This window comes from Vanellus vanellus (genome assembly GCF_965231255.1).
Source record: "Vanellus vanellus genome assembly, chromosome: 5".
NCBI lineage: Eukaryota > Metazoa > Chordata > Aves > Charadriiformes > Charadriidae > Vanellus > Vanellus vanellus.
The window spans coordinates 69,921,216-69,947,990 of record NC_138910.1 but is presented as its reverse complement, the minus strand read 5'-3'; the positions used below and the strand labels follow the sequence as shown (position 1 = coordinate 69,947,990).

Below are 26,775 nucleotides of genomic sequence, written 5' to 3'. Positions count from 1 at the left end.
GCATCCTCATTCCTGCACATTAGCATGGGGTTTCTCTCTCTGAAATGTATGAGTAAGGAGTGAAAGCAGAACTGGCTGGGCAAGCATAAAATATTTGAAAACACCAACAAGAACAACATTGCCAACTTTGCCCACCTACGCTTGGGACCAACCCATTAACTCCAAACTCCAGCTGAACAACACAGCATCAATTGTTCAAACAACACAGAAGATTATATCCTCCTGGAATAAGTAAAGGGCAGTAAGCAGCTTTTCTAAAGATTAAAATAAAGCAACACCTGAAACATAAACAAAGATGTGCCCCAGACAACACTGCAAGGACCCTCAAAGCATTTTCTCTCTTTAAAGTTTTCCCCTTCCCCATTATTACTGAGTTTTATCCTTCAGAATATGAATGGGGAGTAAAGCTGCCTCTGTGCACTGCACTCCCCACTGACAAACGTATAAATGATTCACAGCTGCGTTCAGGAGGCAGATCAATTAATCGTTGCAGCTCTCCAGTATTTATATTGGGCATCATTCAAGCAAGCCAGCTCTGAATCGATTACTCGTCGCTTCCAACAGCAGCAGATCCTGTACTTCATTTATACGATTATCTTTGTTGAGAACAGCATGGGTCATCCAGGACGAAGGACCCTTGCTCCAGAGAAGAGCTGTATTTCATCACAGATAGGGCACCAAAAACTTCCCTGGACCCTGGGAAAAAGGCAACTATGCATTGCTGGGCTGAGCAGAGTGCATAACCATGCCTGGAGCACTGTGTAGGAACAGGACCTCAGCTCGCAGCCGGTGAGGTATCCAGGAGATCACACAAATATGAGCAGATTGTAGTGCGGGGATAACAGTGGGCAAAGTCATTTACAGGCGATGTGGGCCTGCACCTCATTCTTCCCCCTCCCCCAGCCCCTAGCCTTTGTCAGAGTTAGTTGGCTTCATCTACAGTTTGGTTTCAAGGGGCAATGCAAGGTCAAGTCCCTGCCTTGCAAAAGCAGGAGGGAAGGGACGCTTTGCTGAGCCAGAGGAGGGCTGCACTGCCTGGCCTGCTGTGCCCACCCAACAGTGCAGAGCCACCCTTGTGCCTCGCAAGCAGGCAGTACTTGGTGGACTCTGCCAGGAGAGAAGCTTCGCCCGGAACACAGTCAGCAGCACAAAAGAAGCAGACTCGAGGCTTATTTAACACTCTCTGACAGTTTATAACCTGACTGGCAAAACACAATTTGCTCCAGCTGGAGTCTGCACAGTACACGGCAGGCAGAGAGAGGTCCATGTCAGAGAAGGGGTAAGAGAGGAGCATCGTGCATTACATCACCTTTCCTACAGCAATTCTTCTCTGATTAAACTTTTTACTCGTTTGTAAGTCACAGTTTAGGGATACAGTGTTCGCCTTGCTCAGGCAGGGCTGAGTCCCACACTCTGGAGCTGCAAGAGGAGTCCAAGAAATACTTGGATCCAGCCATCCTGGCCCTCTGCAGAGAGGGAAGTTGCCATACCCGCCAGCCCAAGGTCCCCACACTGTACCTGTGCTTCTGACAGCATGACGTCCTTGATCACTGGCTGCCCTCGAGGCTCGTTGTTTTCCAGCTTCACGTATGTAACCTGGTACCCGCGGATCTGCCCATGCTGCTTGTTGGAGATGGGCAGCTTCCAGCTCACCCGGATGGCAGTCGAATTCACAGACTCTACCTCCACCTTTCGCGGTGGGGCACTGGGCACTGTAACACACACAGGATGGACAGTTAGCAGGTACCACACAACCGCTGTCAGCTACCTCTCACTCCTTTGCTACCTTCCCTCCACCTCATTGCAAGGACAGCCCTGCTGGCACAAGTTCCCTGTACCTGCCCAGGAGGTCATATTGCCATTTTCCAGCATGACCATATCCCCGACCCTTTCCCAGCATCCAAGCATTTTTCCTATTCTCAGTAGGAAACAGAGTGTCTGTGATACGCAGGAGCACCCCTAATAAAAGCCACTGTGCTGGGTCAGACCCAATGTCCCGCTCTCCCAGTCTTGTCTCCAGCAGCAGGGGAGCAAGAAAGAATACAAGAATATAGCAAAATATAAAGAATATGGTAACCACCTGCAGCTCAGGGTGCCCTGTAGCAGAGGCAGGGGTTTTGAATCCTTCTTTGCATCCTGCCTGTCACACCACCTCCTCTCAGATCCCTCTGTGTACACCTAAATGCAGTCCAACAGCCCCAGGTAGCGTGACTGGGTACCGAGCCTGCCTTGCAGGGAGCCCTGGTACCTGCCACCAGCCAGAGCGTGTACATGCTCTTCCCCTGTGACAGCAAGAGGTTAATGAGGGGGAAAAGCACCATCCTAAAACAATAACCCAGAGCTCAGAGACAGCAGTCACTGAACTCAGCCAGATAAAGGGGCCCGTAGGGATTGTGACAGCTCTGGGGACTGTATTTCATGCACGGCTAGCTGAATGCTTTTTGATAATAAAATGAAAAATTACACTGCCCAGAAAATATCAATTTTCTTGCAAGGTGAGGCCAGTTTAAAAATGTATTTATACCCTATTTACCATTTGGAAAAATTACCTCCTTATTACTTTTTGCTCTTGCATTGACTGTGACAAAAATGTCAATGCTGAAAAATTAGCCTCTCAGTTGCTCCTGGAAAGCTCCTTCCGGCTGAAGCAGCTGGGAGCAGAGGTGTGCATTCCCTGCGGAGGACACTGCTGCTACGTGAGTGCCCAGTACTCAAGTGAAGGACCTGGGCTCCATCCTAGCACCTCTACTGCTGGACCCCTTCCACCCTCCACTGCCTGGGAAAATCCAGAGGTTTGGAACCCCGTGCGCCCCAATTCTCAACACAGCAAGAAATAATCAGTATTAGATAATTAGGGATGGATAGCTGACAAGCAGACATAATGAGTATTGCTACTTCAACCAACTAGATGGGAAGAAACAGCTACCCAGCAGGTAAGCACAGTTTTTAAGCCGCGGGGCAATTCATTATTTTCCCCAGATGTCCTTCTTAATTGTAGATAATTAAATAAAATAGAGAAAGGAGGAATGGAGCGTTTTAGCACCATGAGACCAGCTCAAGGTATGGGAATGGAGGGGGCTGCGCTTGAATAGTTACCACCTTCTGGCTGGAGCAGCCTACGCCGTAATCCACAATTCACTTAGTGCAGTGACCTTGCACAAGCCACAGGGCTCTCCTGCCCTAGCAAGACACCTGCCCACACACACAGCTGGGAGTCCAAGCGAAAAACAAGATCCTCCCTGAGAATCAGACAGAAGCTGTGTGTCAAGCTCTGCTGGCAAGAGAAGGCGGGAGGCCTCGGCAGGACATGATACAGGGATGTTGCAGGGACATGAAAAGATGTGAATGTGAGCAGACCACAGTGTTTCGAGAAACACTATCCTATGCCATTACGGGAAGTGTGTGCTGCATCTGAGACCCAAACAGGGAAAGTTCAATTTGTTTTCAGATCACAGTTTAGCATTTCTCATTCCTTCATTCTGAGTACCTACTGAGCATCAGCATGTTGGAGGGATATGAAATCACTCCTGACAGCTAAGCTGGAATGTCCAACCACGGTGCCTGAAAACTAAGAGAGCTTGTTGCGACATTTCTGGGGTAGCAGCTTCCCCTGGGCTACAAACAACTCTGCTGAATGAGAACTGAAGCAAACAATACAGGCAGCAGGACACGCACAGATGTGTTTGCCAGCCCAGGAATGCAGTCAGCGAGCATTCCCAGACGCCACTTCCAGAGCCACAGAGACATGGGGGACAGCGGCAGCCCATTTAGGGAAACTGTAACATGTCTGGTTTCAATTTGCCACGCTGACTGGGCAACACAGAGATCCAGAGATCATCCTTTCTTTGCCTGGATGCTGCATCTCTTTCTTCTCCCATTAAATCTGCAGCTTCTGGGGTCAGCATGAAGCCACGGAAAGCTCCTACTGTCACCCTGAGCTCTGGCACTTTCAAAGGAAATGGCTTAAGTCATGATGACATAAATGACAGCCCTGCTAATACAAAGCAATTTCTCTTTAAAGCTGTCGTATCCAGTAAAGTGTTCTGTACATGTGATATTCTGACTCTTGAGCGGAAGAGCAGATTTATATAAGCTGCGGCTTGCCTGGAAGCTGGGGCAGGAAGCAGCTTTCCTGCGATATCTACAAGTTTCAAATGGATTTCTTTTCCCCTCTTTAGTTTGCTGGATTTCAGGTCAATAAGTAAACTTTTAAGTCCTGATCTCACAACGTGAGAGAAGCCTTTGGCTGGGAGAACTCACATTACCTCCAGTAGAATGGAAACCAAACACTAGAAAGCCGAAATGGCAAAGCAGTGTAATGCCTCCACTCACGTGCAGGAAGCACTGCTAACACACACAGGACCCTTGTGGGACCACGCCAGGGTACCTGACCCACAGCCTGGAGGCAACCACAGCACACAGAGCAATCCCCCTACCCCACTCCGGGGCAATCACGGAGACCTAGTCCCTGGAGCAGCTGATGAAAGCACTGCTCCCGACAGCCTCCTGTCCTGCTGGAAAAGCACTCCCAGGCCAATATCCCCACTCCCTTTCGCCCGCTTTCCAGCAGCTCAGCTAGGAGAGTCCTGGTTACCCCAAGGCGGTAGATGAATAAGCTGTTCAGTAACACCTACCATCCTCATCAGTGCGCACATGCACAGGGATGCTCTCCGGTCCTGGCCCCACATCGGTGTGAGCCCTTACCCACACCTTGTACTCGGTCCATTTCTCCAGGTCCTTGATCTCCCAGCTGGAGTGCTCCCGTCCAATGCCATCCACCACATGCTTGGTGTTGTCATCTCCTTCCACTGCCTGGTATGCAATGGAGTACTGGGTGATTACCCCATTGCGGCTCTGGGCGGGCGGTGGCACCCAACTTACCCGGATGGTAGTGGAGCTGGTGCTTACACACTCGACTTCTTGGGGTGGGGCGGAGGGGGCTGGGGATAAATAAATGAAGTGGGGAGATGAAGGGAAATGAGTGGAAGGACAAACCAAAATGCACAGGGAACTTTTACCCAGTCAACTGAGCACTGAAAATACACATGGAAATTCAGCCAGTAGCCTCCTGGACAACCGCCTGCCTTCCTCACAGATCATCAAAGATGGCACCAGGGGCAATTTGTATTTGAAAGCCTGATGAACAGCATGGAGGCAGAAGTGCTGTTCTGCATCAGAAAACATCTCCTCCCAAAGCAGTTCTGGACGCTCACTTTACCACATACAGCAAATGGCAGTGAGGAAGGGGAGGGGGGTGGGGAGAGAGAGACTGGTAGGGAGAAGAAAGATGCTTTCAGTGAAGATCTGAAGCAGATGGAAACCAGAAGAGGTAGGAAGCTACAGAAGGCAAGAGTGGCAGAAGGGGTAGCTCACACACCAGATTGTATGAAGGCTTGCAAAAACCTGCTCCTAGACAAGTGGAGGAAACAAAAGAGGGTAGGGAAAGCAGGTGACTGAGGCTGGCTGGAATGTGTCCAGGCACGGTTTGAAATCACGACCTTCAGCTGCGAGCAGCACCATGACCCAGGTGGGAGCCAGCCACCATGTGGAAACAGCAGCTAATGTGGCTGTGCTGCTCTGCATGTGTGCCTAGTATCTGGGACTGACTGCTTCATGCCTGCCAAACTGGTTACCTGCCTCTGTAGCTTCCTGGACTATGGAGCTGTACAGGGGAAGGTAGGCAGGTCTTGCCACCTCCCAGGCAAAAAACTACCTGCAGTTTGCATTAATTTCTAAGCCCCAGCAATGTTAATTGGCCACAGGGGGAGAAATGGGATCTGGGCAGCAAACACTTCTCCTCGGGATGAGGAGCAGTCTCCTCCACAGAGCACTGCTGGGGAAGAGCAGTGAAACAAATTGGGGGCAACAGGGTAAGAGAGGGATAGGGAAAGGAGAGATGGCCTGGAAAAAGCAGAGCATCTCTACGACACTTGCCTGGTTCATTCCCTTCTCCAGCCTTGCAAAACTGCTGTCCTGCTGCAACAGGGCCCCAGCAATGTGGGAGCACTCTCATGGCAGCAGTAGCCTCCTATCATTTGGCCTCACTGTCCAGGGATGCTGCAGACAGAAGGCATGGGTGGAAACCTGGAGAAGGAAAGGAGCCCAACTGGTTGGGGAAGGCACAAGGAAGATGGGTGCATCCTTCTGCTTGCGCAGAAGGCAAGAGCCCTAAACAGAGAGGGCAGGGCACCATCACCAAAAAAATCACGCACAGATTGCTCTAAGGCTAGGAAGCTGTCTGGCCAAGCAATAATGGAGTACAAGGTATCTTGCTTTGCCATGGCAGATGAAAGGCTGCTTCCATTCTTCACTGTACTCAGAAACCTAGGAACGCCTGAAAAAAGACTGGTGCCCTTCCGCATGCTGCAGTCCTTGAAGCCATCAGTGCACCAGATCCAGCCCTCCTGGGGCACAGGCACAAGCCTGCCTGCTCACCGCCTGCGCAAAGGCGAACACAAGCTACATTACTCCAGATGGCAGCAGGGACTTCAGATAATTAAAGCACCCAGCATTTGTGCTTTGGCTTTGCTGGGAACACTTTGGCAGTGGGAGATTTGGGAAAGCTGGGGACAGCAGGACCTCCCAACGCCAACGATGACCTCTGCTTGCTGGGAACAAGGCCCACTTGCTTGCATAGGCAGTTGCAGACTGCATGTAACTCTTAGTGCCCACTTCTGTGTTCAGGAAGCAGGGCCCACCCCTGATACCTGGGCTGGGGTGCCTGGAGAGAGGAAAGATGGAGGGAGAGCGGGCAGTGATGGAGCTGGAAGAGATGATGCCTAAGCAGAGTCAGGCTTCTCCTATGGGAGCTACACTGGAGGAAAGAGAAGTCAAAGCAATGTGTGGAAGCAAACAGTTGCCTATGTAAGGGAGGCAGAGCAGGATTAGTCCCGCTATCTGGTCTATTGGAAGGGAGCAGGGGTAGAAAATGAATCCTCACACTCTTCTGATCAATCAGCAGAGAAGTGGCAGGGAAGAGACTAGGAAGATATAGCACCAAAGCAACACCAAGAGTGAATTCAGTGACGGCATAAGGTAGACAGTGCCTGGTGGCATCCCTCAGAGGGGACAGGTGAGACACAAGGAGCTTGGCAAGCCTTTACTTTGCCACTGTCTGCAGAGAGGCCTTACACAGAAGAGACTTGCTCTGGCTTTGGGTGTCCGCAGCATCCTTTGGGATGCAGCAGTGAGCTCCTTCTCCAAAGGCAGCTTTGGCTGGCAGTGTGGGCAGGTCAAATGTTGGCTGTTGACTGGGTAAGAGTCACACACATGATGTGCAAGGCAAAAACTCAGATTAACACTTAAAAAAAGCAAAATAAAACTTGGTAACATGAGCAGGATCAACTTAAAATGCACAAGGAATGGAAGCGTCCCTTCTGGAGCCGGCAAAGAGCAGACTGGGTGCACCCACACATGCAGATGTACCCACATGCACACTGTGCAAACCTCTGCTGCCTCCAGGCTGCTCACACCGGCCTCCCCCGCTGGCCCACAGCAGCCCTGTGCACCCATCCAGCCCACATACTCCTTAAGCTAGGGATAAGGCAGCCTCAAGACCCATCTTCATATTTCAAGCAAGAAAAGCATTCTAATGCTGAGGCCTGATGGGCACAGAGCTGACGCTCCTCTCCTGCATCATACTACTTGCCTGAGGCACTGCAGACTCCTGGAAAACTCCCCCGTGCTCCTCAGGCCCTCAAAGCAGCATTGCTTGTACTTTTTGCAGGGTGCCCAGCAACTAAGCAAGCAGCTTAGCAGGAAAGACAGCCCAGAAGGCAGCTGTCTTCTCAGGAGATGGGGTTCTGAGCTGTGCTGCTGGAAGGACGCAAAGGAGTACTGCATCCCTCTGGTCTTCCTGGACAAGCATCTCTACCACTCCTGAGCAGGGATGCCACAAGAAAAGCCCAGCAGCAGTAATACAGACGTCCTTCTCCAGTCCATGAGTGACTCATTAGTGAAGATGTGCCTCCTACCTTACCCTTGACTGGTTTGTCAGGGCCAGGAATAGAGTCTGAAGACAGGCTCTTTGGAGAGCAGGAGTCTGACTGCTCTTGCAGTTTGTGTCCCACCTGAACATGTCAACCTCCGAGACCTAACAATCTTTCTCAGGGCAATAGATGGAAGACTGCAGGAAGGAGACAAATTTGAAGGTGGGAGCAACACCCTTTCTAGATTAGGAAGTTCTAAGGCCACAGGGGACCGATCCAACCATCTAATGCGAGGTGTTGCTAAAGGCAGACCAAAGAATTTCTGCCTGGAAGTTGTACACTGTGCACACAACTGCTGAGGCTAAAGCAGAGCTTTCTGAAAGACCTACTTGGCTTTGAGACCCCCCACTACTCAAGAATCCACTCTGCCCTGGAACTGTTCAGCTAGCAGTTTGTCACCCTCACTGAATGGCCCAGTAGTAACTGCCAATGACTTTCCTCACAGAATGGAGTGCCATTAGAAATCTTCACAGGGGCCTGTAAACCAAGACCCAGTCACTTGGATAAATCAAAGCACTCTCAGGTCCCTCAATGTAAGGAGGGTTTCACTGGTCACAGGAAGGTATTCCTGTGGCTTTTGGCCAAATCTCTTCCAACTCGTGGATATCTCTTAGTAAACAGATGCCAGAACCAGTCAGCTACTGTTCCACTGGCTAGTGAAGCGACAACCTTAAAAACAGACCCATATGAGATCCCCTGTGAACAGACAGCATGCGGAGTAGGCCATGGGAAGATGTCTGCCTTGAAGAGTCCACGAAGCAAAGGTTTCTGTTACTTGGACTGTTGTGAGACTCTGAAGGACTCATTTATGCATGGAGCTGTCTCTGATTAAGTGTGTTCAAGCATAAGAGCATCCACTGATGGAATTAATTTAAGTGGCAGGAGAGTTTTTTCAACCTTTGCCTATCAATACAAAAGCTATCTGAAATAGGTATACAAATCCCCACACTCAGAATTTGTTCTCAGTGTTCAAATATTTATAACTGCATGATCTGAACCTCTCTCCATTTTCATACCTGTCTATTGTGCAGCACTAAGACACCATTAGCTCACTTAACAAGGTGGAGGAATCCCTGCGACTGATATGTTAATGAAGCTGAGTTTTCCTCAAAGAGAAGGTCGTTCCAATAGTGAGCAGAGCTGCTCTTCCCTGCCTGAGCTCCCTTTCTAATGGCCATCTCAGGCGCTCGGCTGCTGTGCATGCTGGCGCCCTCCCTGCAGGGAAGGCTGGCTGCCTTTGCCAACTGCTCACCCCACATAGCTAGTAAATCCCAGACAGACGGTGCTAACGGAAATGTCTTCCCCCCCCGCCCCCCTTTTAATGCTCTTTGCATAATGGCAAGCCCAAAAATCGTTAGTGAAAACGAGCTTATCGCAGGGCCCTTTGATAGCCCTAATCTGCTTATGCGCAGCACTTTGAGCTGCCAATCAGAGCAATGCGAACTCCTGCTCTGTGATCACATGGGGCAGAGCGAGGATGAAAGTGATATTGCCTGGGTCACCTCATTATCTAGCCTCTCTATTAACTTGGCTGCAGCTTGTTCTGGTTTCCCCTAGTGCTGCAGTCCCAGAAGCAGCAGCCTCACTTGCTCATACAACCCAGGCAAACAGCCACTTTCCCAAACTGATTCCTCCAGCTGCCTGACAGCAACAGGCACATCTGGCCTCAAAAGATGCCTCACCTTGCAATCAAGTGTATGGACCAGGGATGGACTCCTGCAAAAGCAAGGCAGCTGTAATGGGGAGTGAAGGGGTAAAAATCCAATGGTTTGGAGACAGTCACATTTAGAGCCAAACACCCATATGCTGCCTGTCCAGACAGCTTGTCTGCATGGGAGTGAATTCAGAAAGATGCACAAGCCCACTCAAATCAATCTCTCCAAAGCAATTTCCCAGCCTGTTTCACTCCTCCATCAGTTTTTATGAATCTACCCTTAGGGAAAGACAGCATGATCAAAGGGACACGAAGAAAGAACTTACCACTTGGGTGCACCCCCTCTGCCAAAGAGCCCTGATCCAAAACCCCAGCTGACTTTCCCCGTTACACCCTTTAGCAAACTGCATGCCGGCATCTCTGCAGACCCACAAGGGCAGAGGCACCGAGCTACTCTGTGCCCAGGCGATGGAAACTGGACTGCTTTTGCTTCGTCTTCAGTAGTGCAGAGTGTCAGACACTTACTGGATTGGGCAGTTCTGGCTTCGATCGTGGGGGTGTAGACTCCTACCCCCAGCTCTGAGCGGGCACCCAGACGGAACTTATACAGCGTGTCTGGTTTGAGACCTTCCACAGCATACGAGGAGGTTGGGTCAAACTCCACCTTTTGCTGGCAAATAAAGGGAAACAGATTATTTGGTGTAATTGGAGAATACAGAAAATCTGGTGCTCAGCTCCCAATGCCAAGGGAATAGGTAGCTTCATCATCCCTTCTGGCCCCATAGAAAGTCACAGCCACACTGCCAAACCTGCTGCAGTCCTGCAAGCTTCCTGGGTGAAATACAAGGACTCTGCAGGGAAGCAGACCTCTCTGAAAGCCAGACTACACTGCCTGGTGTCCAGACTGCACTGACTGTCAGAAATCTTTGTGGGAATACTGGGTGTAGCTACACCGTTCAGACAAGGGGCACAGGACACATGAGTTTGTTTCCTCCCAACAGACAATGTCTGCCTGTGAAACAGAGTAAAGCCCTTGTCCTGGAGCAGTCGGCATCTTTAATGCACCTAAACAGTGCTGGTAAAGGACTTGTTTTGCTGCCACTTCACCTGGAGGGCACTTACTTCATGCCACTATAAACACAGGAGGAGGAACAGAGGACCAGGGGACACTGTGATACTGCCATGGCACAGCTCTTGCTGTGCTGCCCTGCAGCCAGCACTACTTTTGATACATTTAGAGCTGGACATCTTTTAGGCACCTGACAGTAAATGTGGAAGGGCTCTCTCTAGGCCACCTTCAATCTGCTCCTTAAGTTGCAGACAGATTTTGGAGGCCGTTTCAGACCCACCTGGAAGCCCTGCTGGCCTGCACAACTGTTTAAAGGCACCAGCAGTAAGGATGCCTCAGGGAAGGTGTCATGGTATTCTGGGGCATTTCCAGTCCCAAACCGGTCACTAGCTACTTTGCTGGGCATCAACAAGCACTGCTGACGTCACTTACACAGAAGCCAGAGATTGCTATACTATCACACACCCATGAGACAGAAGAAACATGGAGAAGAAACAGTCCTGTTGCCACCCCAGCTCAAGCAGACACCCTTCCCAAGCTGCTGAATTGTGATGTCCAGTCCCAAGTGCTGCTGACGCAGAGGCGGATCCTCACCTGAGTGCCATCCTCCCCTTCCCAGTACAGTAGCTCATATTTGGTAATGCGTTCCTGAGAGGCAGGCAGCCACGTCAATAGGATGCGGGTATCGGACTCTGCTTCTGCCTGGAAATCAGCTGGCTGGGCAGGAACTGGGGACCAAACACATGGTTAGTGTCAGGGGGCAGATGCAGGGAAAGGAGCCACGTGGCTTTGCAGAGTCTGTTTCACCTTGTGAGGATCCTCTTTCATTCCTTCTGGACCCTCCCTTCTTCCCCGTCCCCCATACTGTGCTCTTGGAACAGCCCAGGCAACACGCAAGTACCTCTGCGACCCAGGCAGGTGACTATGTAATTCCCATGGCTCACTTCCAGCCCCTGACTGCATCCCAGCTCCTTCTTTTCACATGTGTACTCACACCCCAGAAGGGCCTGGCACAGTTGCGTAGGTTCATGCCCAGGACCTCGTGTCACGTTGTTAGCCATCATATCCCAGACAAAACTGAGGGCTGTATTACTTGTACAGAGATTGATACCAGCTCCCCCAGAGAAGCTGATAGCTTAAATCTGATGGCTGTGGGGTGGGGATACCACTCTGACAGGCAATCATTTGAGCACCAAGTGCAGTTGAGATGCCTGGTACAGATCAGACACACAGCAGAGCCACACACCACTAGGGTGGACACAGAGCCGCAGCACCTCCCTCCATACGTACCTCCTTGCTGTGTTTTGACCTGGATGATGTCTGAGGGGGGCCCGTCGCCCACTGAAGTAAAGGCCAGGACGCGGATGCTGTATGTGGTCCCTGTGATGAGGCTCCCCACGGTGGTGAGGTGGCTGTCGTCGGTGTTGTGTTTCTGCCACATACTCAAAGGTAGATGCGGGTCGGTGGTATAATAAACGCGGTACCCTCTGATCTGTCCATTTGGCTCCTCTGGCTGCTCCCACTGGACCAGCATGGTGCTGGCGCTCAGCATCCGTGCCTGGACTTTGAGGGGTGGACTCGAAGGAGCTTGCTCTCCTGTCCGGGCCTCAACCAGCTCACTGGGGGGACCCCTGCCAATGTTATTGACTGCGATGACCCGGAACTCATACTCCGAGAAGGGGCTAAGCCCACCTATGCTATAGCGGGTTGTTGCCACACCATCCACCTCCTGGAACTGACCCTCCAAGGATTTGGGCTTGTACTGGATGACGTAATATGATATGGGGTCAGAGTTGCCCGAATCCCAGGTGAGGGTCACGCTGGTAGCTGTCGTTTCAGTCACTAATGGCTCTGTTGGAGGTTTTGGCAGTGCTGCAATTGGAAGGCAGAGAGGTGTGATTTAAATAATTCAGTCAGCTCAAACCCTGCAATGTGCACGGGGATAAAAATGGAGCTGCCACCTCCCATTAACATTCTTCTTTAAAAGGCAGAAATCATTTCATACTCTAGAACATGCATTTTTATATTACCATATATTGCTTGAAGTGGTTCTTAATGGAAGGATAAACAGAGCAATCATGTTATTAGACGTGCTTGACGCACTTACCAGCAGCAGGCTAAATAAAGGTAATTCAACGGGGATGCAGGAATGTTTCTGTCATGGGGGTTCAGCTGGCAGTGGGAAGGTGCTTGCTGGGCCGGGCTGGCCCCAGAAGCCAGGTGTACAGCTGATTTACAAAGGGATACAGTGAAGCAATCAGAGCACCACAGGTAATTTGGAGCTTTGCTTCTGCTTCCACAGAGACAGCATCTTAGGCCATAGGGAGTTCATGGACAGTGCTGTTAGATGGGTTGATGGGGGAATGCCTTGCAAGTATTATTGTACATGCAGGAGGGATACAGACAGAGAAATTACCAACTTTCACATCCACTATTTCACTGGGTGGTGTGTTAAACTGCAACCAGACAATAAACTGTTACACAAGAACTCTGTGACACTGACATCTCTGAAGTGTTAATGAGAGCGCGACTACTGCAAGCAAACATTTCCAGATTTGCCATTTCACCAAAAGAACAAAGAAAGAGAATGAGTGCGAGAAAGAGATTTGCAGAGTACACAAATACTTTAAGACAATGACTGAATTAGAGTCTACAGTAAGTTTAAACCTCCTACGAACCACTCTAGTTAAAGTCATTAGTGACTTGTAATGCAGCTGTGCTTGACGAAGAACTAGGAAAAATGCTCAGCCCAAATTAAGATCCTCAAGTACTTCATTGTTTGGCAAAGCCATCAGGTTTCCAGTTTCCACATGGCTCAGCTGAGGAGGGCAGGCTGTTTAGCTCAGGAAATGCCTGCTCCAGTGCTACTGCAACATGAATACTGAGAAAATCGGTAAGGGCTGAGCTGGCATGGGAGGGAAGGACATGTAACTCACCACCAGACACTGTACCACTACCCATGGAGGACTCAAGGAGGGCAAACACATCCCACCGAATGTTACAGCCTGAAGCAACACATTTCCTAGAGCATCCAAGAAATTGGCAGCCTCCCTCAAGCTTTCAAGGACAGATGACACTCATCCACCCTTTCCTTTGGAGAGCTGCAAGCTTGAGTCTTGCCAGCTTTTGGGTGTGCAGCCTGCATATGAGCAAGAGGCAGGTCTGGTACCTTTGATGCACTTACTGCAATCAGCTGTGTCATCTTGCTTCTCCTGCCTGCTCTGCAAACGGTCTACTTTCCAGCAAGCACAGGAGAAGCAACACCGGGTGAAGGAATTAGGGACAGAGGCAATAAGATATCCAGAGCAAAGGTGCAGAAAACACAGAGAAACAAGGAGGACAGCAAAGGGCTAAAAGGAGCTGAGCGGACCACTCCCTGCCATGGGGGCCTTTGCATTCCTGGGGCAGCAGTGGGCATCACCTCAGCTAAAGAGAGAGCGAGGCAGAGTCGTCCCAGGTACAAAGAGGTAAATACTGGGAACCATCAGTGCAGTGGTGCAGTTCCCACCTCCTCCCTCCACATCCAAACCACCTCCCCATCATGCCTCTTTCTTCCATTCACTCTTGGGTATGCACTATAACCGAGGCAACCCCTGTGCTCCGTAAGAAAATGGGAGCTGGAAAAGGTACTAACTAGCAGGCACTGTGAGTAAAGCGAGCAGTATGTGGCTAAGGTTAAAAGCATCCTCTGACTAGCACCAGGGAAAAGAGAATTTGCTGTTAATCTCCAGGTCAGAGAGGGCTAACACTCAATTCTGTGATTTGTTCAAGCAGGGACTCAGTGCTAAAGGTGGCCATAGTGCAGGAGGGGGCCTACAAGAACAGACAGACTCAAAAGATGACATATCTGTGGAAATCTGAGTTACAAATCAACTGCAAGGAGAGGAGGAAAGGGATAGTGTGGACCTGCTTGGCCCCAGATGGGAAAAGCAGGACAAGTACTTCAGCCTCCCTTTAGGGAGCTGTCTGGGTGGGCTGCCCTGTACCCAGTGGTCAGCAATCAGCAATAACGTCCTCTTTGGGGCAAAGCTACCTGTGAAACGGCAGCAGGAAGGATGCATGCCTTAAGGACAGCAACAAAAGAAAGACAAAGGGACAGAGGCACAGTAGTAAGGGAAAAAAGAAAATTGACAGAGAAATATACAACAATTTTAAAACGAAGGTATATAGCTTCTTCCTGCAGGGGGGCAGGATGCTCATTCTGGTGAGTCCCACAGATACTTCACATTGCTGCAGTTAACCTTCTTGTCCTGCTCTTACTGCAAGAGATCTCTGTGCAAACAGCTCTCTGACTGCAGACAGCCAGACTCCTGCCCCAGGACAGCCTGGGGCTGCCACTGTGCTGAACTGATCCTGCTGATGCACGCAACAACCCAGAAATTGCTGGGTTAAGCACAGACCCAATGAGGTTCCCTTGTGGCATAACAGCGACCCACCCTGACACAAGTCTGTCTCCCATTGTGCCACATGTAGGGAGAGAGGAAACAACCTTCAAAGCAAATACTATACTGTGAGTGGGAAAAAACAAAGTTGTGGGTTTGGGAACATCCCTTGCAAGGTGGAAAAGTCACAGCAGACTGCAGTCAGTTGGGCGCACCCAAAAACACTTTGGGAAAGGGCTACACTGTTGAAACCCAAGTAGGAGCACCATGAGGAACAGTTCCTTACCTTTGACAGTGATCTGGGCTGTGGCTTCGATCATGCCGAGGGAGGAGATGGCCACGCAGGTGTAGTTGGCAGACTGCACAATGTTATTCAGCTCCAAGACGTTCCTACCGACGGGCATCTCATCCTCTTTGGTCAGTTCCTCCACACCAGCCATCCACTTCACATAGGGCATCGGAGCACCTACTGCCACGCATGTGAGATTCACGCTCCCCCCTGGCATCACCTCGTGGTTGCTTGGAGGGATAGAGAATCGAGGAGCAACACGCCGCACTGAAACAAGGAGGAGACAGCTAGTAGGGTCACAGAACCAGCAGAGAGCACTCAGTTGCATTGCGGGGGTACGTGAGGGGGGTTCAGCAATTTTGCCTGTCTATCCCTCGGGACAGATAAAATGAAGTGCAAAAGCTGTTCACTGCTTTGCCAAATTGCACACACTTTGCTCTCCTTCCTTAGCCACTGGCATCTTATTAGAAGAACTCATTAAGGGATGGCTCAATCCGTTCCCTCCAAACATAGCCTTTTGAAATCATATTACTAACATGAAACATTCCTCCATTTAAATTACATCCCTCTAATTAGAGAGCATGCACAAATGCCAGTCACACACTCTCTCTGTGCAGGGCCCACTGAAGCTCTGCAAAACGGAATTACCTGCTCAATTTATTAGCTCTAGAGTAAAGCAACTCGTCCCCTAAACCTTGCAGGGTTTGGGCAGGAGCAGCAGAAGGGTTTCTTTCTGAATTAGCACACGTGTGCTGCTAAATAAAATATAATTCCTTTCAAAATGTAACTCAGGTTCTACCTCGGCTCAGAAAAAATAGTCACCAGAGCTGCGTGACATTGTCAGGGCCTGAATAGATCACCTTGCTGGGCAGGAGAAAACTAATCCTGACAGATGTGAGATCATATCCATTTTGACAGAAGAGAGCGGGGCTGGCAGAACCCTCCCCACCTTTGTGGCAGCACTTCGGGAGATGTATTCCTCCTTATTTCATTGCACAGCTTCTCTTCATATCAATCCCTTGCTGGGTATTTCATTCAAGACTTATTTGTAAGCAACTCTCAGCTACAATAAAGCTCTAAAGCTGCCTGCCATATGCATTCCCGTCAGGAAAATGACACTGAGAAATGAGGCCCCTTCTTCAGGGTTAGTGTTATGGGCCTATTTAAGCAAGGGTAGAGAAACAACTGTGCTCGGTAAATCTTTGTCTCCTCTGGGCAAGCTCATTTTAGTCTGTAGTTAAAAAGGGAAACTGCTCGAACGTGTCTTGCCCAGCAGCCCTGCTCTCCTCTAGCCTCCTCCACCAGAAAGGCAGCCCCAGAGCATCGGCTGGGTTCACGACTGACCGGCTCCTGAGGAGCCTCTCCCTGCCAATTACGCTCCTCCATCAGTGCATCGGGCTGGCGGAGCAGCAAACAGCCGCAGTGCTGGGGGCAGGTGGAAATCAGGCAGGAGCCTGAGCAGTGCCAGCTTACAACACGCCGCAGGCACGACCGGCCCCAGGGGCACTGGGAGTCCAGGGGGATGTGGCTCTGCTGGCCTGGCTCCTGCCACCACGGCATCTCCGCAGATGGTAAAGCCGCAGAGGTGTCAGCTCTACTTGCCAAGCTGACTCTCCCCAAATCAAATTTCACTAGTGCTCTCTTTGATGATTCATCCCCAAACCAACAGGCTTGCAGAAATAGACTGAACACAGAAGCCCCCACGCTAGCATGTACAACACAGCTAAGACTTCGTGATAAATTAGACAATACTGTCAACATAGTGTGTGTAGTACACATCGTCTCGATGACAAAATAGGGCTCATTAGCTCCTTACCAGCCAGGGGAAAGATAACTTGCTTTGCTTTTTTTTTTTTTTTAACATCTAAATCCAAAGTCTTGCTGGTTGTTTCTTTTAATCAATTATTAAATCTCAAATCAATAGCTACATGAGCAATCGCCAGTGAGGCGTTACCTGACTGACGGGCAGCGCTCCCCAAATAAGACAGAACTGAAAGTGTACTCAAGTGCTACACAGTCATGAGAATACGGAGTTAACCTGATGGACATGGCAATGGTTTAACATGATGGCGTGTATTTCCAACCAAAGCATCCCAGCACCGTTCGTTAATAGTCAGATTTCGTTCTCCAATGAACATGGCGTCGAATTATTTCAGGTAGAAGCTGTTCAAGTTCCGTCCCCATCCAAGGGCCAAACCCACCCACCCACACTGTATTAAAATAAAAAAGAGCAAACTTTGACGATAAAGTCATAGGTGTGCACAGAGCACTCGCGCACATGCACCGGGCAAACAGGCTGGCAGGCACTGGGGGCCACTGTGGAGTCAGAGAGAAAGTGGAGTGAGGGCAGGGCAGGGAGAGGGAAGGTGCGCAGTAACTCATGTACAGAGACATGGGAAGACAAGACTGGAGGACAAGAGGCCATGCAGGAAGGTCAGAGCCCAGCATGCACAGGCAGATTTTGACTCCTAGCCGTGTGAGACCAGAGGCAGAACAGCCCACTGCAAACTTCCCTGCACCCTGCACTGTGTCCCCGTGTCAAGCACTGCTCTCAGGGTGCTCCTGGGGCCATGCTGAGCCCTATCGGTGCTGTGTCCCCTTCAACGTGTCCTGCAGAGGACACGTTGCTGCCTCTCTCTGGGGAAGCCAGCTGCCCACCGTCCCCTGCTCCCCTGTGGGCAGCACAGGGGACATGCTCTTCCGAAAGGGCCTGGAGCTCTCACGGCAGCGCTTTGCAGGGCAAAAAGAAGGGCTGAGCCTCTTCAGAAGTGGCTCTCCCCTGTCCTACCCACAGGAGAGCAGCAGAGGAGGCTGTCATGTCCATGTACCTTGGGAAGGGATGAATGGCAAGGAAAACTCTCCTGCAGATCAAACCATACAGGAGGGTAGCCAGGCTGCAGCGCTGCTGACCTTGACACGGGCCATGTCTCCTGCACACTGCAGCCTGCGGCATGCCAGGAAGCCGTGCAGGGTCTCAGCTCTCAAGCCTGGCAACAGAGGAGCAGTTAAACAGGCCTCTGCGGTGTATTTTTGCGACCCAGAATGGCTGAGCCGGCCTCCCCTCATTAGCACACCGGCAAAGCTGCTAAGATGGGCTTGTTGCTCCGTGCCGGAGAGCTGCAGTGCCTTGGGCACCACAGCTGCTAAAAATGGATGTCACGTGTAGGGGTTAGCTCTCAACATGGGAGGTAGGAGGGCATCAGGGTAATGCCTTTGGCGAGAGATCTGGCCCGGACAATACTCTGGCAGGAGCGTGTGCGAAGGAAGGAACGGGCTCCATCAGCCTCCCATACTCTTGAGGGATAATTGGCAGCTTCTTGTCCCAGTCAGTACAGAGGGAGAAGGGGAGATGCTGTCAGTTAGCATTAGTGAGAGCTGGCAGAGCTCTCACAGCAGCTTGCAGAGCACCATCAACACATTCCTCAGGCTCAAGCCAGTGATTTAAGTCACTTGCTTTTCTAGCATAAGAGTTTGGTAATAATTTAAATCAGTATAAGTCCTCAAAAAGCAGCATTCTAAGAATTTCTGTCCAATTTACAATTCAAATCGCATGGGCTAGCACAGACCATGATGCCACCTTAAGCGCTCCAGAAATTTTTGTTGCTCTTCATTTATTGCAGCAATGAAATTTCCCTTTTTATTACAATTTTCTTGATGAGAATTTGCAATATTTTTTTTAATCTTCTTTTTGGATAAAGATCAGAGAAGGTGGTTTGGAGGTTTTGCAAGAACAGCACAGGGAAAATTGCTGTGAATATTAAAATTATTTCAATGGACAATAGTATAATTCAGAGGTTTAGTTAAACCAGTAGAGTGTCAAAAATGAGAATCGTTGTCATTCATCCCAAGAATAGGCATCGTAAGGGCTCTGTGCTTCTCAACTATTCTGCACGCCTCCCTGTAGAGCATACCCTGAGAAGTGAAGTGAAACCCTGGAGTGGTGAGCAGTGCAGCGCAACCTGAGCCAGTGCCCTGGATCCCACAGGACAAGGAGAAAGGACAGCATAGAGGCTGGTTCCACACTCACTGGGGGGACTGTGGGGAGGAAGGAGGGGAGCAGGCAACACAACAGCCACAAAGGTTGAGATTGAGAAACGTTAATAATTCAGCATGCATTAACATGCACATTCCTTGCCTTGAGAGCAAAGAGCATGAATCGATTGCCCGGCTCCTTTTACCACAGCAGTGGCTGTTTCCTAATGTCTCAGGTTCCCTCTGAGGGTGACGTTACCCCCTTGGAAAATGAGGGACACCCCCCTCCCTGCTGCTGACTGCAAGAATTGTAGGCTCTGAGCTCTGGGCACGAGTGCTCAGGGCTCACAGGCCAGTGCTGTTAGCCCCCCTCTTGCATGCTGAGACACTGCTGGCATGCAGCAAGGCTCTGCTGAAAACACAACAGTGCTGGGAGGACTGCTCGTGCTTCCAAAACTGCACGGTGCTGCTAGGGAAGGGGAAACCAAACTGCTTTCCCTGCTGGCTGTCCCGGCCACAGTACAGCTGAGCAAACGACAATGCTAACACCCCTCCCTCCAGATTGCAGAGATGCAGGGACCTTTACTTCCCTGCTCTTGCTTTTGGGTTTCCATCCCACTGTGCCCAGCTGGTACCTAACTCAGGTCCATCCTCCCCCTCCTGACACCCCACCGCAGGCTCGCTGGGTGCTGCCCCATAGCGATGGTGCCAGTGCTCTACACCCTTCTCTGCTCCTCTCTGGGGCAATCCCAGCTGCTGTGGTCCACCACTGTCCTGACATTCTCTTCCCTTTGCTCTTCCTCTGCACAAAGCAGCAGCAGTCTGAAGTTCTGCCCGCTCTGAAGGAGGACCAGCACTGCCTGGGCTGCGCTGCTCCTACCTGGCCCCCAGCGTAGCAAAGGCAAGTTCTGAGGGCTCCGCTCCAACCTCCCAACTGGGATGAATAGTAGGGAGTGATGCGGAGGCACACCTTTGAGAGAGACACTGCCCAATTTCTTCACTCCAGCTAGGCAAGCCAGAGGATCCTTGGTGCATGGGGTATGCTCGCGCCCTCGCCCCAATTCTACCATGCCCCAAACTCCCGCCTTCCTCAGGAACCACCTCCTCAGAGTCAGGAAGGAGTGAATTTAGGAGATATCCTCAAACACGATCATCGGTCTGCATGGTTTACTCATCTGTAGACACCTTTCATCTCTCCCTAGCGCTATCATTTTAAGGAAGGACTTCAAATGGAAAGGCAGTTGCTGGAGTCTCACAATCTATTGACAGAATCAACAGCAGGAGAGGAAAAATTGGAACCAGAAAAAATGCATTTACAGTCTAATCTTGTGCTCAAACAATGCTGTACTATTTATGCTCCCAATGCATCCTTGAGTGCTGACATTTTATAGACAATTTCCAAAACAGGGCCTTGCCATTTTTGGATTATATTTCAGCTATAACTTTTAGGTCTAATTATTTGCGCTGACAACCACATATAAAAGAGGATATATCATTACAGTGGTGCAGCACTGGAGACACATCAGCATTCAGCATACTGACATACTAATAGCAAAGTAAGGGAGAGCAAGATTGTGGAGCTATGCAATTTGCATTCACTCTCTGAAATTTCTCTGATGAAAATAACACAACATTAAGGAGGGGAATAAGAGAAAAGATCCACTGTATCAAGATAAAATAACTCGTTAATAAATAACCTTGTAGCAGTCACAGAGCAATAATTAAATGCATGGGTGAGCAGTACACAGTTTTAAGTAAAGCTGGAAAAATGTAAGATGTAATTATCAGTGCCAAACAAATTATAAGCACGGCAAATCCCAATGGAATATTTAGAAACTAATTTCTGGCTCCACATTAAATATTTGTGTACGTGGGTATTTTTGGTGGGGTGGGAAGGAGGGGTCGACACAAAGAATGAGAAATTATCTGCTCCTGCTGGCTTATATCCATTCTCGGCTGCCTCCCCTCAGCTAAACCATGCAGCTAAAACGTTTAAGTGCCCTGTCAAAGGTTTATTCTCCAGAGGTGCCTGAGCCATCACAGCAGTGCTCCAAATTCACTGAAATCTGGGAGGCTTTGGGCCTTGGCTTTAAGTTTTTCTCTTTTCTTCCTTGTTCTCATTTTTCATCATTGTCTTGGGCTCAGGTAATTTTATCCTCTACGAAATCTATTTTTAGAGGGTAAACAACAAGGGCCCCGTGCCTCTGTACAATCTAAATGAGAGCACGTTCCAGGGAGAGAAACGGGAGCGAAGTCAGTGTACTGGAACAACTGCTATGACAACTTGTTAAAACTTGTTCCAGTGATGATTATAAGATCAAGTCATGCAGCTGCCTGATGGCGTGTGTGAGAGGAGCAAGGGTCTCTTCCCTGTGCCACCGAGGAGCAGCACCAGGCTGGAGAGCCGCTGTGAGCATCCCTCTCCTGCAGCGTGAGTGGAGGGACGGACCTGCACGGTACTTGTTTGGTGAAGGAGTCATCTCTGGAAACTAGCTCAGGACTTCTGCCAAAAACACCAGCTTTCCTCAGCATGAAATCATGAGTGCCTCAAGCTAGGTCTGGAGCTAGATTTAATTTAAAAGCTGGAGTCGCCTTTCACTATTGTCCTTTATTCACCTCTGGCTCTCTGAGGGCATCGGGACAGAGCAGGGCAAAGCACAGATCAGGTTTTGCTGAGTGACTACGAGCTCCTGCGCACATTGCCATGGGCTGGGGCCACTGCCAGAGCTCTCTGCTCTCCTGCCAGCAAGAGAAAGACCCAGCCCCAGAGAAGAAAGGAGAGGTAGACCTGCTCATGCAAAGGGTCCTTGTCCAAGCATGGAGAACTGGCCACCCCCAGAGCAGGGACTGCTGAGGAGCAGGGAAGCTGCCTCAGCACAAGGGCCTTGCATCTCTCAGCCAGCTGCCCCTGCTGCCCTGTGGCAAGGGAGGGCAGCATGCTGGGTTCTTCTTCAGCTGAGATCAAAAGTAAGCTTTTCACCTCTAGAGAAAGTTAACACTTTTAAAGCTACAGGAGAAATTGAGGAACCCACTCTCCCTAGCAGCTTGTGAGGAGACTGGAGATCATTCTGATCCCAGCTTCCAAAGACTGCTCTTGATGTCCGGCCAGAAAGCAGCAGTAGTTTAGAGGTATTAGACTGGCACCTAGCACAGGTAATGGGTTAGAGAAGGACCCTGCATACAGCAGCATGCACTTCTTCCCACCCTACCTTTGAACAAAACTGCCCTGGCTGGTATTTGCATGCAGGATATATTTTGTGCATTTTAAATCTCAAGCAACAAAGGCATGCAGGCAAAGTATCAACGCCATCAGCAGAGTCACAGCAAACAGTAAGCAGATTTTAGCAGGCACACTATTGCCGTGCCTGGAAGGGAGACAGAGTCTGTAGGGCCCCCTCCCCTTTGGGGATGGCTCTCCTCTATCTATTGGAAAAGTCCCATCTGACGTGGCGTACTGTAGATGGATAAGAAGTGAAAAGGACCAACCTTCTCGCTGATCTGAGAGATGAAAGTTTGTTTTGTTTGATGGCAGAGTGCGATGAAGATGAGGAGGGAATAAAAAAAGACAAGGAAAAACACAGAGAGTAAAAACAGGCCAAGCTTCATCTGTCCGCACACCACTGAAACGACAAGACAAGACTACAGAGGTCAGCCACGACTTCCCACCATGCACACACACCACTCCATGCCGTGGACAAGAGTGCGCCGCACTCGCACCGCTCTGGCCTGGAGCTGGGCCGGCCCCTCTGTCTCCCTGACCTGCTCACTGCTTGTGGAGGCAGGGCGGAGGGGACCGCACGTCCCACACATACTCACATGGAGGGTGCTTCAGGGGTGACCCCGCACTGGGCCAGATGCTGGAAGCACAGACGCATTTACATGTGCAAAACACACACACACAGAGCAAGGGACTCCAGCCATCACACCAACTGACGTCCTCCCACGCACTCACTCCAGCTATAAAGATGATGGCAAAGGCACTTTTAAACCCATTGACCAGACACTGGGAAGAGCATATATGTAGATCCGAATTTTATCAGGTATGAAAGAAATGTTCCAAGTGGTGAATGGAAAATCTTCTACCATGAAGAGCCGCTCCCTCTCTCCAAACAAAGAGCTAAATGCAGCAGAGAGGTATTAGGCAAGTGACAGACATGCGCAGTCTCAGCTGGGCTCAGTTTCGGGAGAGCCTTATTGGTACACTGTGCTGCGAGTGAGAGATGGACAAGAAATCAGAAGGACAAAAACACCCAGAGAGAATTGAGCAGATCCCAGTTTTTGTTCCTGCGGGAGAGACAGTAGAAGGTTAGTTGCATTTTCCTTATAGACAAAGGAGATCTTGTTTCTCTAGCAGGAGTGACCTCACTCCAGCTACAGATCTGTGGCGTATCAGCTGTAATCAAACCCTCACTGAGAGAATACAGAAGTGGATTTGATAGTTAAAGACTGCTTATGAGTCACATTTTTGATGGGGGAAAAAGAAGGTGGGGGGAGGAATTTGCTTTCCAGCAGAAACATTGCAAATTAGAGAACAGCATGTGGCATTATACAGTGCAACAGTACAGTCAGCCATTTCCAGCGATTAGAGGACAGGATTTTAACCAACACTGACATGGTACAGACCAGGCAACAAACTGCCAATAACAGCTACAACAGTGGCCTACGAAGTGTAATGGAGCTTGCAGGAGAACAGCAAAACAGTTGTTTATGTTTCTTCAATTGAACTGATACCAGGGGATGAGAACAAGCAAACTCGGAGCTTAACTGGCCCATAAGTGATGGCCACATCCAGCAAGGACCCCCACCCGGACATCCTCAAAACAAACAGGTTTAAGGTCCAGGTTTCCTCTGGCCTGCTTCAGACAGCGGATTTACCTCTTAGTCCACAAAACATTAACATAAGGCTCATTTAATCCTGTGAGACCCTGTGATGGGAGGGAACCTCTTTATTGCCGCTCCCAAGCCACCACTTTATTTCTCAATCTAATGGAGCGTATCACATCTGCATGGCCTCAGCAGACAGCGAGAGGTTTCTGCCTTCTGCTCAGCTCTTCCCAACAGGGAGGATTTGTTTCCTGCCCTTGCCCAGGAAGCACAGTGCTTCTGGCAAACCAGGCGTACCTGTGAATGGCTGCATTTCTGGAAAGCAGCACTAATATCACAATAGGGCAACACAAACTCCAAATGCTGCAAATGTGGACCAACCAACCTGCTGCACCCGCTGGGACTGTGTGACCGAACAGCAAGAGGCTGGTGAAGGGTGTAAGACTCCGGGATGAGGCTGAAACAGCTACAGGAATACCCATCCCCACTGCAGAAGTGCAGCAGCTGCAGAGCCTCCCTGTGCCCTTGGGAAGGGCTGACAGACCCAGCCATACCAAGGGGACTCGCTTGTGGTGCCACTTGGTGTGCCCGCGGGCAGGGAGAGGGGTGCTGCTGCAGCTGGGGAACAGCCAGGAGCTTTGTTTTGGGAAGCCCAGCAGGGATCACACTGCATCAGTGTGCATGGACAGGAGTAGGCTCCGACAGTGGCTTTCCCCACGTGTTGACACTTCAGATTAGAGTCGGAAAGGTGAGGAGACACGTGTGAAACACGCTAATTCAAACAGATTAATTTCTGGTCTGTCAAACAGGAACAAGTTTGGGGCCTGCTATTTGTCACTAATTGCTGGATTATCTCTTAATCTCTTATTATATTAGTGGCTTAGGGGGAATAAAAAACAGTAGCAGGCTATTTTGGAACAGCTGTAAGGCGAGAGGGAACACCTGGGCAGAAAGTTCTCTCTCCTTTCCCTTTAATTAATGCTTAAACAGCTGCTGCTCTATCTGAGATAAACCTGATAAATGGTAAATTGAAAGTTTCATCTCCTTACATATCCCATCCATATTCTCCCTTATGTCCAGTTCTCTATCCATGTCACTCCTAAGCTAAGAAGCACGTTTTACCAACAGGTTTTCCACTTTTTTACAAAACAAATGACTCTGAGGAGTGACAGCAAATGACATCTGCCCCCCCCACCGGGACAGAGGATTTAAGGTTGGGGTCACCCAGAGTATCCCCTGTGCAGAATACCATGGCTCACTAGGCATGCTAATGTGTTCCCACGAACCCGAGCTGCCTGGCAGCTAACTTGAACATGCCAGTCTATGTGCAAGACAAAGCAAGTCAAGTCACAGCAGAAATGCCACCTGAGGATAGCAAACTCCAGAAGGTAAAAACAGGGCTCCTTTTGAGATCCAAGTCGAAACAGCAAAGAAGTGAAGAGCGAGGCCTTATCAGAGAGGCGTCTGCCAGTCCTGTCTCTCAGATGGCTCCAGTGCTCTGTAGGCAGAAATTCTCATGCCGACTGAATTTGGCTTTTACCCTGCCACAGACGTGCTCGCCTTATGCAGCAGCAGTAATACTGTAACCACAGCAGCTTGTTGCAGAAAGAATGAATTTGGGCTTACGGGAGGTTCCGCTTTTGTGTATTCTTGGGCATTAGCTCCCTGAAACAAGGCAGGGGGCTGTGGCCAGGATATGAATGCACAGGTCTGAGAGTTTAGATCACTAGCTCAAACAAAGCAACACATTTCTAAAGCTTTTCAGAGTGGGAAGTTAATACTTTCCTGAAAGCAACAAGAAAGTTCATTATCCCAATTGGCTCTGCAATTCTGCTGGGAACTGCCAGCATCTGTCCAGTGCTGAAAACCCTCTGGTGCTATGCAAGGCATTAATATAAAGGCAAACCCAGATGCTTTGGAATCCAAAATACAGAGAGGTTAACAAAAACCCAGAGGGGGATGAACCTGTTTCTGCTTATCTCCAAAAGCACATCTTGTGTCTCAAGGACTCCACATAAATCAAATTTTATCGTTTACAGCTTTTAGAGGTATAGAGGAACAAAAGGACAGATTGTCTTTTTTACGCCAGATTACATGAGAATAAGACAACCTCCCATTATATGCGATGAACAATGTTCTCATGCCACAGTGATGAGTATATTCCATTCTAGAGAGGCAGACAGGATGCTCAGGGTGCCCAACCATCCCTTCCCATTCATAGTGCACACACATGCATGCATGAATTCAATTAAGAGCAGAAAATCTCAGAGCACCAGAGATGGATTTCCTAACCCTTTGTGCAAGTGGATATGGAAGGGGAGGGAACAGACATTTAGTCAGCACAGATATGCAGGCCTAATTGTTCCACAGATGTCTATGCAGGTCATGTGGAGAGGAGGGGGAAATAGGTTTCCAAGTCCATTTCTGTGTTGCATTATCGTGCACTGAGCCACCAGCCACTCTCCTTCTATTTTCCATAAAGGTCATTTTACAAATAATCAGACCTGAGCCTCGCATTGCACTTTTAACCATCAAAGGACTTCGCAAGGAATAAAACTATTAAGCTTATTTAGTTGAGTTCTATAAAGTACATTGAA

At 49.7% G+C, this 26,775-nt stretch overlaps 1 protein-coding gene across 1 annotated transcript in view; it reads right to left on the bottom strand.

Moving 5' to 3' along the window:
* PTPRF (protein tyrosine phosphatase receptor type F) overlaps positions 1-26,775 on the bottom strand; it is a 252,979-nt gene that overhangs the window by 59,796 nt on the left and 166,408 nt on the right. The window contains exons 6-11 of the mRNA XM_082483326.1: positions 15,380-15,649; positions 12,002-12,583; positions 11,306-11,439; positions 10,168-10,312; positions 4,635-4,940; positions 1,519-1,712 (exon numbers count right to left, since the gene is read on the bottom strand). Coding sequence (XP_082339452.1) covers positions 1,519-1,712; positions 4,635-4,940; positions 10,168-10,312; positions 11,306-11,439; positions 12,002-12,583; positions 15,380-15,649 — 1,631 coding nt within the window. The remainder of the gene's footprint in view (positions 1-1,518; positions 1,713-4,634; positions 4,941-10,167; positions 10,313-11,305; positions 11,440-12,001; positions 12,584-15,379; positions 15,650-26,775) is intronic.